The sequence below is a fragment of the Vicugna pacos genome, chromosome 27 (genome assembly GCF_048564905.1).
Source record: "Vicugna pacos chromosome 27, VicPac4, whole genome shotgun sequence".
Lineage (NCBI taxonomy): Eukaryota > Metazoa > Chordata > Mammalia > Artiodactyla > Camelidae > Vicugna > Vicugna pacos.
In genome coordinates, this window is record NC_133013.1 from 8,010,057 (window position 1) to 8,022,828 (window position 12,772).

The 12,772-nt window shown below is 48.1% G+C and overlaps 2 protein-coding genes across 3 annotated transcripts in view; both read right to left on the reverse strand.

Annotated features, from left to right (window-relative positions):
* Nucleotides 1–652, reverse strand: part of LRRK1 (leucine rich repeat kinase 1) — a 119,326-nt gene extending 118,674 nt beyond the window's left edge. The window contains exon 1 of one of the 2 annotated variants that reach the window (XM_072950682.1): nt 526–652. The gene's annotated coding sequence lies outside the window, so the exon portion shown is untranslated. Of the gene's footprint in view, nt 1–208; nt 383–525 lie in introns of those variants that run through there. The other variant, XM_072950681.1, reaches the window with a different exon arrangement.
* Nucleotides 653–3,015: 2,363 nt separating this feature from the next.
* Nucleotides 3,016–12,772, reverse strand: part of ALDH1A3 (aldehyde dehydrogenase 1 family member A3) — a 41,400-nt gene continuing 31,643 nt past the window's right edge. Inside the window, exons 11-13 of the mRNA XM_031691610.2 lie at nt 11,723–11,880; nt 10,913–10,987; nt 3,016–4,912 (exon numbers count right to left, since the gene is read on the reverse strand). Coding sequence (XP_031547470.2) covers nt 4,840–4,912; nt 10,913–10,987; nt 11,723–11,880 — 306 coding nt within the window. The 3' untranslated portion in view covers nt 3,016–4,839. The remainder of the gene's footprint in view (nt 4,913–10,912; nt 10,988–11,722; nt 11,881–12,772) is intronic.

Genomic DNA, 12,772 nt, shown 5'->3' on the forward strand with positions numbered 1-12,772 from the left:
TCGGCCCCGGCACCGTCCCGCGGGGTTTCGGGATCCCGGCCTGGGCCCCCACAGCCCGCACCCCGCGAGCGCGGCGGGAGGCAGCGGGGGAGTGAGCCCGGGGTGGCCTCGCGCCCGGGGCCTGGGCTGCGGGGCCCAGGGCTCCACGCGGAGCCGCGGTGGGAGGCGGCGGGGCCCCCGGCGGGGCGCGGGCCGGGGCAGCGCTTACCTGCGGCGGCGGCGGCGGCAGTTACGGCCGTGGGCGCTCGGGTCGCGGGGCTGCGCGCGGGCCGGGCCCGGCGGCCACCAGCGGATCGGGACTGGGCGGTCCCACCGCCCTCCGCCCCTGCGCCTCGGGCCCCGCGCCGGGGCCAGGCCGGGCCAGACGCACTTCCTCAATCCTGAGGAGGGCGGGCGGCGGGCGGCGCGAAGAGCGCACAGGGCGAGGGGTCGGCGGCTGCGGGCCTCCCCGGAACGCGCGCGCGGAGCCCGGGCGGCGGCCCGCCTCAGTTTCTCCAGCCGTAAACCCCTGATGATCACACTCACCGCGCCTGCCCGGGAGACCACAGGGTCCCGGGGCCATTCTAGCGCGAGGTCTCCTCCAGGATTGGGTACCCTGCTCTCCACGCGGGGCAGACGTAGCCCTCAGATGGTCGGTTCTCTCAGCTTTCCCTGCCCCTCTGTTCCGCTCAGCGGCAAAATCCGCCGAAGAACTTCTGACTCGTATCCCGTATACTCTGGAAGTAAATATGAAAAAGATGGGACTATTCATTTGTGTACAACTCTTAATAGGGCGGACTACAAATATGTATTTTAAAATTTTAAAAATATTTTGCAAACTGTACCCCTTCCACCACATGAATTTGCTAAATTTAAGTATGAATGTATACAAAGATGTCACTGGTGAATCATTAAACTGTCTGGGCTTTTGGGGGGGGGGGGGAAGGGAGAGTAGATAATCATGGTAGAATGTTAGCAGTTTATTACGTTTCAACCTAATGTAAGTATGTTCCTGCCACTGAGGCCATTATCCGAACGCAGATCATAAAGATGCACGTCCATGCCGCAGACAGGCATCAGATTCAGCTCCCCGTGCCCACCGGGGAAAGAGAAACCCGCTTGGAGAAAGCGGATGGTTCTGCACCTGGCAGGAACCTCAACCTAGGCTCCTCTCATGTAATGTTGTATGTGGAACATTCTCAGGATTTACCCCAAAGCACAGAAACTAATCACCAGCACCATCTCTGCTATTTCACAAAAGCTGGGCAGCCGCAGGGTCCCCACACGACCTCGCGGACACTCCAGGCAGTGGCCACTTGGAGCGGCTCCTTGGGCTCCTGGTTGGCGAGGGAACCACAGGGCAGCTTTTCGTTGCCCCCAAGAGGCTGCCCCTCTAGCTCTCCTGGACCCGACGCCCTTCCAAAAGGCTGGCTGCAGTTTTGCGATCCTGCCCTTACCACTGCAGAATTAGAAAATTCCAGTATGCAAAAAGCGGCAGTATGGTTGCTATCGAAAAGTCCCTAATAATTTGCAGGGCGTGGCGTCCGCTGTGCTGAGTGAGCGCCGCGATCTTCGGGCGGCCCCTCCAGGGCGCGCGGCCCTGCCATCTAGCGGCACCATGAGGAAGCGCACGCCCAGTTCCCGGGCTGACAGGGGAGCGGATATGGCCAACCAGGAACGGGGAGATTAAATTTCCCTTTTAAATGAGCTTGGGAATGGACTTGGAAATGTCTCCACTGTAGAAAAACAGCCCGGATACTAGGTACACGGTGGCCAGTCTCAGGCTGGTTAGATCCCAGCATTTACCTCTGCTAGTCATGCGTTATTACAGGTTGGCATGAGGTGACTGTTACCAGTCAGTTAAGATTTCTTTCTCCTTCTTCTTGACCCCCGCGGACTCCCTAGCTTTGTCCTGTATTCAGATTCTCATCATCTCATGTTGAAATGACCCCTCCTAAGGTGAGGTCAGCTCGAAACCACCTCCCTGACCTACCCTTTCTAACCTCTGGAAGGTATAGTAATTGCTCCCTTGGTTCTTCCAGTCACCTTCCTTAAGCTGGGTACTCAGTTTCCTCCGACATTTCTCCTTGGATACTTTTTTAAAATGTTCCTCATTATCCACCTTTAAGCTCAAGTCAGCTATATGCTAGAAGCAAGGATATTAAAAGGGCTTGGTTCCCCATCAGGAGAAGCCAGTGCATTCCAGAAGGTCCACTTTTAGAGAATGTGCCCACGTACTGTACCCTACCCCGGCAGGCACACAAGTGCACATGTGCACACACACACCGCAGCTGGTGTAGGTCCCCAGGATGGTTCCCTTCATGGTAAACCAAATGAAGGAAACGTCATTTTCCTTGAATTTTCTGCTCACATTTCGTCAGGCAAATGGCTTTCTAAATGCATTAACGTATACAAAAATGCGTATATTAAAAAAGATAGGATCCAAGCCACCCTTAAGTTTTCTCTGAAATGGTGGAGCTTTGCCTCTGCATGGCCAAAGTGATCTGGTTTCTCAACATGAGATGCATGGTTGAACTTGGTGGACAGGAATGTACTGGAGCCAACATCAGTGTCAGCGTATGACTTGGTGATTGAGGCTTATTGGTTTCAAGCCTTAGAAACTTTAGGTAAGTTAAACCCAAACCCCGGGATCCTCAGGGAGAAAAGTGACAAAAATGGATGCTGTGCACATAGTCACAGGATGCAGTGTTTTCCCTAATCCCCCAGGAAATCCTCCCCACCATTTTCCACACTCACATCCTCATCACTTTATGATGAGAAGAGACTCAGTTCAGATGACAGCTTTAACTTCACCAAGACCACAGCCTCTGAGGCTGAGCTGGCTGCCTGGTCCACCCCCAAAACCACAGAAGGGAGTTTCACACTCAGGCTAAGTCATGAATGGAGCAAATGTAATTTTATCCTTAAGTGATTGATAACTCCTTTATTCTAAGCCTTTTGTACCAAAGGTCTAAGAAAAAGAAGTTCAGCCACAGAATTAAAAGGGGTCTGGTCTTTAAATAAAAAAACATAACGTTTCTCAAATATCCAGTTTTATTTTATGGTTGTTGCATTGTTGAACACAATCTGCAGTTAGGATCAGAATTCCCAGGCCAATAGATTTTTAAACCATACCACAGGAGTCAACCTTAAAAGAAGTGAAATCTAATACTATATAGATTTCCATTTCTAAATACAGTATATTACAGAAGGTTAAATACACCACCTCTGTTTACTTACAGCTATAAAAAGATACATTAACTATACCAATTATAAATAATGTAGCATTTCATATTAAAGGCATTATTGTACAATGAAAGAATAAAGAACCCTCTAATGTATTACTATCAAGGTTAGTGTCTATAGTTACTTGAGAAAAAATCCTGAAAATTCAGTGTATGAAGTCAAATCCTGACTGAACAAGTTACTGATTGTCTAAGTGTTAAGTGTTAACTGATTTAGAGAAGAAGGTGGATTGCATATTGCATATTTCCAACAAGAATGAGAACCTCCTTTCACATATGACTTTCTTTATACATACACTGGTTTTAACATAGACCTCTGCTTTCTTGCTGCCCCTCGACTTCATCCTCAGACATAAGCACCATGAGAAAAGTACCAGTTAGTAACTGTAAAAGTATCTGAATAACACAACTGAAGTTTGGTTTGGTTTTGTTTTTTAAAGCTATATGGGAAGGCTTTCAGTTTTCCAAGTCACAACTCGGAATTGCACATCCTTCAGCTACACAAAGAGAAAAAGAAAAGTTCACAACTCGTTTGTGCAATACTCAGGCCACTGTAGCAGGGGACCCAGTTCCTCCACGGAGTCCAGATGTTCTTTGTTAATTAATCACTACTTAAGTTCAAAATAGGACTTTGAAAAACCAGGGCTATATCAATAACAACAGTCTTTCCAGTTGCGTATGTTTTACTCGTCTAAAATTTTGAGAATCAAACTGGAGAAAAGCAAAACTACACAGGTTTATCATAAAACCATTAATGCAAATGGTAGGCGTGCCTAGTTGGGCAAAGCAAATTATGGCTCTGATTTGTAAAATGTGGGACTTAATGATCCTAGGAAGTGTCTGGGTCTTTAACAGCGATGGTGACGCTAGTGACATTTCCTGCCTAAGAAAGTGCCTTGTTTAAGGTAGAACATGACATAGTGTTAGATAAGCTCTTTGGGAGATTGATTCAGTCACATTCCAAAGGCAGTATTGATTTTAAGCTGGTCCTGTGGTCAATGTCAAGATGTGGGCCTCGAAGACCCACACCTGTTCACACCCAAAGGCCTTCAAAACCCCTCCGAGGTACTTACTGGCTTCCCCAAAGCTCACCACGTCAGATCCTCCTGATCTTGTTCTTTTGTCTGTTTTTTTGTTTTTAACTTAGTGCGATTCCTTCCCACTGAATGGTAGGAGGGGCTTGTTCTCTGGACAGGTAACCCTGGGGAACTCACAGGGACAGGGCCCCGTTTGCAGAACATGCAGGGATATTTTTCCCCCCAAATTCTTACTGGAGTCAGAGTCAGCAAAGCATTTTTAAGAGACTGCGCGATACTTCAAATATCACGTCCTGCTGGCGATGTCCCGAGCCTCCTCACTGTCCCCTGGGATCTGGTGGACAAGGGACACGGAAATGGCCACTAGTCCCATCCTCAGGCAGGACTGCAATTTCACACACAACATATTGGTCAATAAAACAGGAATGTGAGAGGAAAATAAAAGTTGCTCAGATCCAGTAGATTTAAAGTCTCCAGAAGAAAGTATCCCGGGAAGGGCATAAACGTATGTTTTTCCTCTGCAGTTTGATCTGCCACATTCAGCCGTCAGATGCTTGTGGAAGGAGCCTGTCTTTCCTTCAGGGGTTCTTGTCATCAAGTTTGATGGTGACAGTTTTCACTTCTGTGTATTCAGCCAGCGCATATTCACCTCTGTGATTACAGAAAAGAGGGAGGTTTAAGATGGGTAGACACTTAGCCGTGCTGTGGGAACTCAGTTCTAATGCTTGATTGGCTAGTACTCCACTGGGCAGTTTGGGGTCTGTGTAAAGGGCCAAAGAGCGAGGACTTAATAGAGTAATAACCAGGACTCTAAGACCATTAGGAAGTTTAAGTACATGGATATGTAATTTAAGGCGAAATATCAAGTTGTGTGTGTGTGATGCTTTTGAAATATTCAGAAGGACTGAGTTTGCCTGTAAAGAATGAAGGTGATTAAAAAAAAAAGAGGTGAATTCCCTGGGTGGTGGAGAATAGAGAGGGCTGCATGGTGAAGGAGTGGGGTGAGCTGGGGTGAGCACAGAGAACACTGGGTTTGTACGTTTTGCTGGCCATTTGGAGCCACTTGAAGAGACAAAAGAGGCAGAGACCCAAAGCTATATAGACTGGGGATGTGGCCAGAGGGTCCCTGAGGGACAGGGACGTGGAGGACCTGAAGCTGACCTGGGAGAGCACAGCTGGAGATCAGCTGTAAGAAGAGTGAGGCCAGCGTGGAGCAGCACAGAGCGGACGCAGGGGGTCCACAGTGTTTGCGTTAGTGTCTCTGTGTATGTCCTTTCTTTCCATCTTGCAGAGCCCAGGGACCCTGCTCGGGCTTTGCGAGTCATCTGCAGGGCAGCTGCCCTTCCCAGAACTGAGAGGCAGCTTTGGATAGATTTAAATGCCTCCTCAACACTGATGTGAATAAGAATGTGTATGAATTTAGGAAAAGAGGTGGAAGCAGCGGTGGCCGCCGAGGCTCTGTGGTTAGCAAGACTTGAGACAGAGTCCCATCTCATCCTTTAGATCAGTGTTTCTCAAAGCAGGGTTCTCAGACCAGCGGCAGCAGCCTCACTGCACAACTTGATGGAAATGCAGATTCTCAGCCCCCAGACTTACTGTGGGAGGCAGAATAATGCCCTCCACTCCTTAAGGTGTCCACATTCTCATCTTCTGAACCTATGGATACTCAGCATAGGGGAATTATAGTTGCAGGTAGAATTAAAATTGCTAATAAGCTGTCCTGAAAATAGAGAGATCACCCTGAATTTATCTAGTTGGGCCCAATGTCACCCCAAGGATCCTTAAAAGTGGAAGAGGAAGGCCAGAGAAGAGAGTCGGAGGGAAATGAAACTACAGAAACAGGTTCCGAGAGATGCAACACTGTTGGCCTTGAAGATGGAGGAAGGGGCCACCAGCCAGGGAGCGGGTGAAGCTCTAGAAGCCGGAAAAGGCAAGGAAACAGAGCCTCTCCTTAGAGTCTCCAGAAAGGGATGCAGCCTGGCAGACACCTTGACTTTAGCCCAGGGAGGCCATGTCAGATATTTATCCTACAGAACTCTAAAATGATAAATTCATGTTTTAAAGCCAGTAATTCTGAGGTAATTTATCATAGCAGTAATAGAAAATTCATATACCTACTGAGTCTACGAGTGGGGCTCAGAAATTTGTGTTTTAGCAGCCAGGGGACTAACAAGCCAGGGGATTCTGATGTGGCTCAAACTGGAGAACCACGGCTTAGATCAATGCAGCTTAGGCAAGATTTTTGCCTTCCCTGAGCCTTAATATAATCATCTGTAAAATGGGAATATCATCACCTCCTTATAGATATCATGATTAGAGTTAATTCAATAGAGCATCTACTATGCACTAGATAAAAACTGAATGGTAGAAAGTCATATTATTATTGTATTATTAATATGTCATTGAGATTCTTTGATAGTTTTCTAAAATAAAGTTCAAGAACCCATGATAATGGGTGATTACTCTGTAATCTTTTCTAAATATAACGAAATATAAAAGCCATACACAGAATGCTAAATTCAGCTTTTGTGAACAGAAACTCCAATTTAAAAAATTCGAAGACAAATGACAAATTAGAAAAAAAATGCATTTGTAACCTTGTGTGAGAAACAGTGTGCTGTCTTCCTTAATATATACAAAGAGCTCTTAAAAACCAATTAAAAAACCCACAAACACCAAATGGAAAAATCAACAAAAGAAATGAATAGTCAGTTTGCAGGAAAAAAAAAAAAAAAGACTACCAGTAAGTGTTACAGAGATGCTCAATCCCTTACAATTAAAGAAATGCAAACCAAAAGAGTGGGGAGCCCGCTTTTCATGTGGTGGATTACTCAATGTGGGGAATTTCTTCTGAAAACAATCTCCCACATCAGCTTGGTTTGTAATAGCAAACCCCCTTAGAAACAACAAAATCCCATCACAGGAAACCACCAATGAAAAGGATAGGATATCCAAAGCCCATTCTTAAGAGCAAAAAGTACTTTGTTCCCATTTCATCTGAAAACAGGAAAAAAAAAACAAACCCCATACCCGTTTCTATCCATTGTATGTATAGGAAATGTCCAATAACCTTGAAAAGTGAGCACATAGTGTTGCATTGTAAAAAGTCAAACTGGTTAATGATTTATCAACTTAGCAAAGCAAAGCAAACCAAGTGATGAAATCATGCTGAATTAGTACCTAACTAATAAGTCCAGTATTAAATCATTCCTGTAAGATTAAGTGCATGACTCACCTCATTCTCTCTATTCTTGCAGTCACTGCCCTAGTTCAAGTTCTTGTCGCTCTTATTCAACCTAATTTTTTTTTCCCACCCAGTCATGACTGCCTTGGTGTTCAAGGCCATCCATGAGCTCAGCTTTTCTCCCACTGGACTTCACCAGAATGTCGGGGCGTTGGCACTGCTGATAATAGCGTTCACTGCTGTGTGCTCAGAGCCTAGCGCGTGCCTGGTGCATCAAAGGTGCTCACTAAACACATGCCAGTGAGCGCATGAGCAAGTGAACAAAATCAATGACAGAATACTGGTTACCGCTACCAAATGGGATGGAGGGCCTTGACTTTCCACGTGTCTCCACCGTCTGGATTTTTTTGTGACTGTGTTACTTTTATTGCAAAGCGAAACAAAGAATGAAGAAAAGCACCTAGAAGGAAGAGAAATTGCAGGCTTCATCCCAAGATGTGCACAGGAACAGATCCCCGGAGGGGCCCGTGGGTGGGCGGCAGAGAGCCAGCCGGCCTGGGAGGCCGGGGATGGGAATAACCATGGAATCCACCGCGCAGGGCTCCAGCATCAAAAAAGGGAACTTACTGCAACATGAAGACATTAACTAGAGACCACTGACAGCGGAAATGGGTTTTCAAGCCAGTTTCCAGGCTCCTTGTGAATTCTGTTTAAGTACTTTATCAAAAGCTTTTGGAAAATATGTGCCAAGGGTCAAAAAAACAGACATCCAAAAAAAGTCCCGATGGTGGCTCACCAGCAGGATGATACTTGGACTGCGTGCAGCAAACATTCCCTGTCCTGTTCTGCTGCGGGCAGGGGGTGCCATGGAGCCAAAGCACTGGGGTGGTAGGGGAGGTTGGGAGGGAGACGGAGGTAATGCAGGCAAGGAAAGCAGTGAGGGATACTGGGTGTGAGGCAGTAGCCTAGAAGTCAGGCGGGCCCCACGCATCCTTCCTGCAGCTTCGACGTCCAAGGACATCAGCTTTGGGAACTGAAGTTCTTGCTGCAGGAGAAGACTGTGTCTGGCTTCTGGGAGGAGGGCCATGCAGAATTCTGGGTCCCCCAGCTGTCACAACCTGACTGGTTGAAGCAGCAGAACAGAGGAGACAAATGACCATGCGTGTTCTGGCTGGCTTCATCCCAGGTGGCTCAGAGACGTGACCCTTGCTGAGCAAGGCCCTGTGGCGTGGTGGGTTCAAGGGTTCAATCCCAGCTTTGTCACTTACTGGTGGGGTGACCTGGGGAAAGCACAGCACGGCACCTCCCTGGGTATCCCTGGGTTTCCTCATAGGAAAAGAGGGGTTTTTTGCTTTTTTTCTTGCTCCTTTTATTTACACACTCGTCCTTAGAATGAAATGGTTAGATATATAAATGTAAGACATAACATGAGAAAGTCTAGGGGGGAAAATCCTCATTTTAATCTGAGGCTAAGAATATCAGCTTCAATTAGCCTTAATCTGCAATCTACCTCTTTCTTTCCCTTACAAACAGAAATAACAGACAGGCTTGATAACTTAACTCTTCATTGGTGGTTAGGGCTCTAGAATGTCCTCAACTTTCTTTTAAAGATCACTTTAAAACCAAAGCACTCATTTGACACAGTAAAAGCATAATACAAATATCCAAATTTCAGCTCTGGCTTTTGCTAGACAGAGCCTAAGAATAAAGGAGCAGTGCCCACTGGCAACGGACCAAACGCGTGTGTCCCCCTGAAATTCACATGTTGAAGCCCTAACCCTTTATGTGAAGAAATCAGGAGATGGGGCCTCCAGGAGGTGATCAGGGCAAGAAGCCCTCATGACCGGGATTAGTGTCCTTATAAAGGAAACCTCAGAGAGCACCCACGTCCCTTCCACTGCATGCGAACACAGAGAACACAGCCACCTGTGAACCAGAAAAAGGGTCCTCACCAGATACCTTGATCTCAGACTTCCAGACTCTAGTTCAGTCCATGGTATCCTGTACCAGCAGCCTGAAGGGACTCAGACCATCTCACGGACTATTACAAGGAGGATGTGCCTTAACACGCGCAGGGCGCTCAGACAGAGTCCATGCTCAGCAAATGCCAGGTGTGGCCAGTGCTACTGGGAGGCCCTGGAGGCAACCCAGGTGACCCAGTCCGGGTCTCATGTCCCTCTCGGCAGGGCAGGTGGGTGTGAAGAGGCTCATAGAACACAACACAAACAAGCCACTTGGTAGAGGAAATGAGTTTTCTGGAAAAGGTCTTCATGGCCAAGAATTTACTGAGGTTCCTTGAGGGGGATACCAGTCTTTGGAATTTGGGGGACACCAGAGGACACACTCTGCTCAGACATCCAGGTGGCTCTGGCCTATCTGCCATGAGCCAGGGCTGGACCAGAAAGAAGGACCAAAATGGGGGAGGGACCCAGTTCCCTGGGGAGTAGTCAAGGGCATTTGCTTATGGATGAAAGCCAGCCCGGCTCCTCCATAATATCTTTATTAAGAATCTGGAAGGGGAGCTGCCCAAGGCCCCACGAAGGCCCACGCCGAGGGGAAGCACTTGAGTGCTCCCACTGGAAGATGTACAAATAAGTACGAGGATGCATTTGTATATAAATAACATAAACTGTTTAAAGAAAAGAAAGAGTTCAGAGTCCTTTGAGATGTCCCAGTAACGACCCTGTGTCTCGTCACAGATGGTTCCCCTGGGAAGATGGATCCTATAAGCTGTTTGTCCAGAAAGGCTAATAAAACCCCAGGCACCACCAAAAAGGACGTGGGAGAGAAGGCTGCATCCGGCTGGAAACCACAGCGTGCCCACCCCCTGGGACACTCCGTCCAGCTCTGGGCCTGGACCTTTTATCTTGGGCCAGACACAGAGGGCCCACCCATTCGTCTAGGCATACAGAGCTCATCCTCCCAGAGGGCACAATAAAGGAGTCCGTGGCGGGTTGGAAGGAGCATGTGTTAAAACACGCCTCCAAAGAGGCACCGAGAAGGAGCCAAGTCACCACGGTCTGTCCCTGGGACCTCCACTGGTGGTCAGAAGGGACACAGCCCGACCTGGGAAAGAGCCCATCTTCCTTGCTGAGGGCCAGGGTTTGAGCTGAGTGATGACATCCCCTGTCTGGCAGAAAGTGCACTTTCCAGCTCTGCCCTGTCCTCATGCAGCGAGCACGCAGATGTCAAGTATCCACGTGGACGGGTTCGGGGGAGGACATGTAAGGCGAGCCTAGGGGTTGGTCCCGTGGTTGGTCCTGGGGTCGGAAGGGGCGTGGTGGGAGGATGAAGGTGGGGAAAAGCAGGAGGAGAGGGATGCAGGCCAGCCCACAGGGAGAGGGCCGCCCACACACAGGAGCGCAGGGGAGGGCTCAGGGGGCTGGAGCCAGGCCACCCCCTGCGCATGCGCATCTTGTGCATCTTTTATCTGCCCGCTGACCGTGTGGAGTGACAGCAACACTTACAGTTCTCTGCCGTTTCCCGACATTTTAAAGCCACCAAATGGAGCCTGTGCATAGATGGCGTTGTAGCAGTTGATCCTGGAGAGAGAATAAAGAGAAGCCCAGGGTCACCTGGAGAGGACCCAGTAGACCTCGGGCGTTCCAACCACTGGGCGCTTGGTGCAGAGCGTCGCCCAACGCATGACTTTTTGTCGAGGTTTTAACTCTGCCGTCTCATTCTTCCCATCAGAAACTAAAATTTGAATATATTTCAGCATAAAGTTTCTCAGTGGGGTAGGAAGGGAATGATAAGGGGAGAAAAAGGAGCAAAATTACGGTGAAGGGAATATGAATTAGCTCTGAAATGAGACCCTCCTGGCCTCAAAGTTCTTCCGCTTCCAGGCTTGTTACTCCGCCTCTCTGAGCCCAACTCATCTTTATCTTCTAATGTCTTTAAAATGCGATAGGCAGAATTCTTGGGGAAGCAGGACCTTTCATCCATATTTTGCCCAAGAACAGAATAAGAAATAAAGCCAGAGGGAAGGCGCCGCACGCAACACGGTGATCAGAAGCACGGGCAGCAGGGCTGGACGGCTGGCTCTGCTCTGCCGCGGGCTAGCTGTGTGACCCCGGGCAAATCACTCAGCCTCTCTGTCTTGAGTTCCTTCTCTGTACAATGGAGGTGACAACAGTCCCCACATCAGAAGGTGGTCACGAGAATGGACAAAGTGCTTAGACAGTGCTTGGCATGTGATACACGACTGAAAGCTCTCCGTTAACAGAAGGATAAGGAAACAGGCTCTCGGGAGAGCCGAGCACACACGTTCTACTCACCAGACGGTTCCGGACTCCAATGCGGAAGCCAGCTTCAGTGCTTTGTCGAGGTTTTTCGTGAACACAGCTGCTGTGAGTCCGTATTCAAGGCTATTTGCTCTTTTTATCACTTCTTCGATATTTTTGAACTTCAGGATTGGCTGCACGGGTCCAAAAATCTATGATTGATGGCAAGAATGGCAGTGAGAGGCTATTCAAATGAAACATGTGTGCTCTGGGCAGGCATTTTCCTCTGTGCTGTGCCTTTTTTGTACACCCAAATTGCTCACACACACGGAAAGGGTGATGGAAGAGAGAGAAAGTCCAGAGGTTTTTGAGCTGTGTGATGGCTGAAATCCAAAGGGAAAGATTAAATTAAACAAAAATTAAAAATAACAACCAAAAGATATGTTGGGTCTAAGCCCTCTCACTGGCATCAGGGCTTCTGAGAAGCCCCAGCCGTGAGCCTTAAAGGAGCTCCCTCCACACCGGGACACACAGAAGACAAAATCTTGGAAGTTTTTCTTGAAAAGCTATTGCGAAGGATGTTTGCAGCTGTAGGGCTGTGTGCCCCGATCTCTTGGTGCTGCATTTTCTATCAATGAAGGTCACCTAAAATGTTTTCCTAATAATGAGACAGTGTTCCTCCCAGTCTACAGCACAGCAAAGGAAAAGAAAGGGAAGGAAAGGAAAAGAAAGAGCTACAGGCTGAACATTTAAAGGTAATTTTGAGAGGAGCTGATAAATGATTCAATGTTTGGCACAGTAACCCAGGGAGATGGTGTCAGTCTGCTGAAACACCTTCCCTGGTTCCCAGAGAGCTTGCATAGGGAGGTTTAAAGAGCTGAGTCTCATGCCATCATGGAACAGTTAGTAACCCATAAAAATCTCAAGGAGAAAGTCTGTAAAAGGCCTGAACCAGGAAGCCTTTGGCAGTGATTCACTTCTTCATGTGCCCCAAAAGACCATATCCTAGGGTCCAAGCACCTGGGACCGTCCAGCTTACCAGTGGCCCCGAAAGACACGGTTAGAATTACACTCCTAAGGGGGGGGGTGTCTCCTTAATTTCCA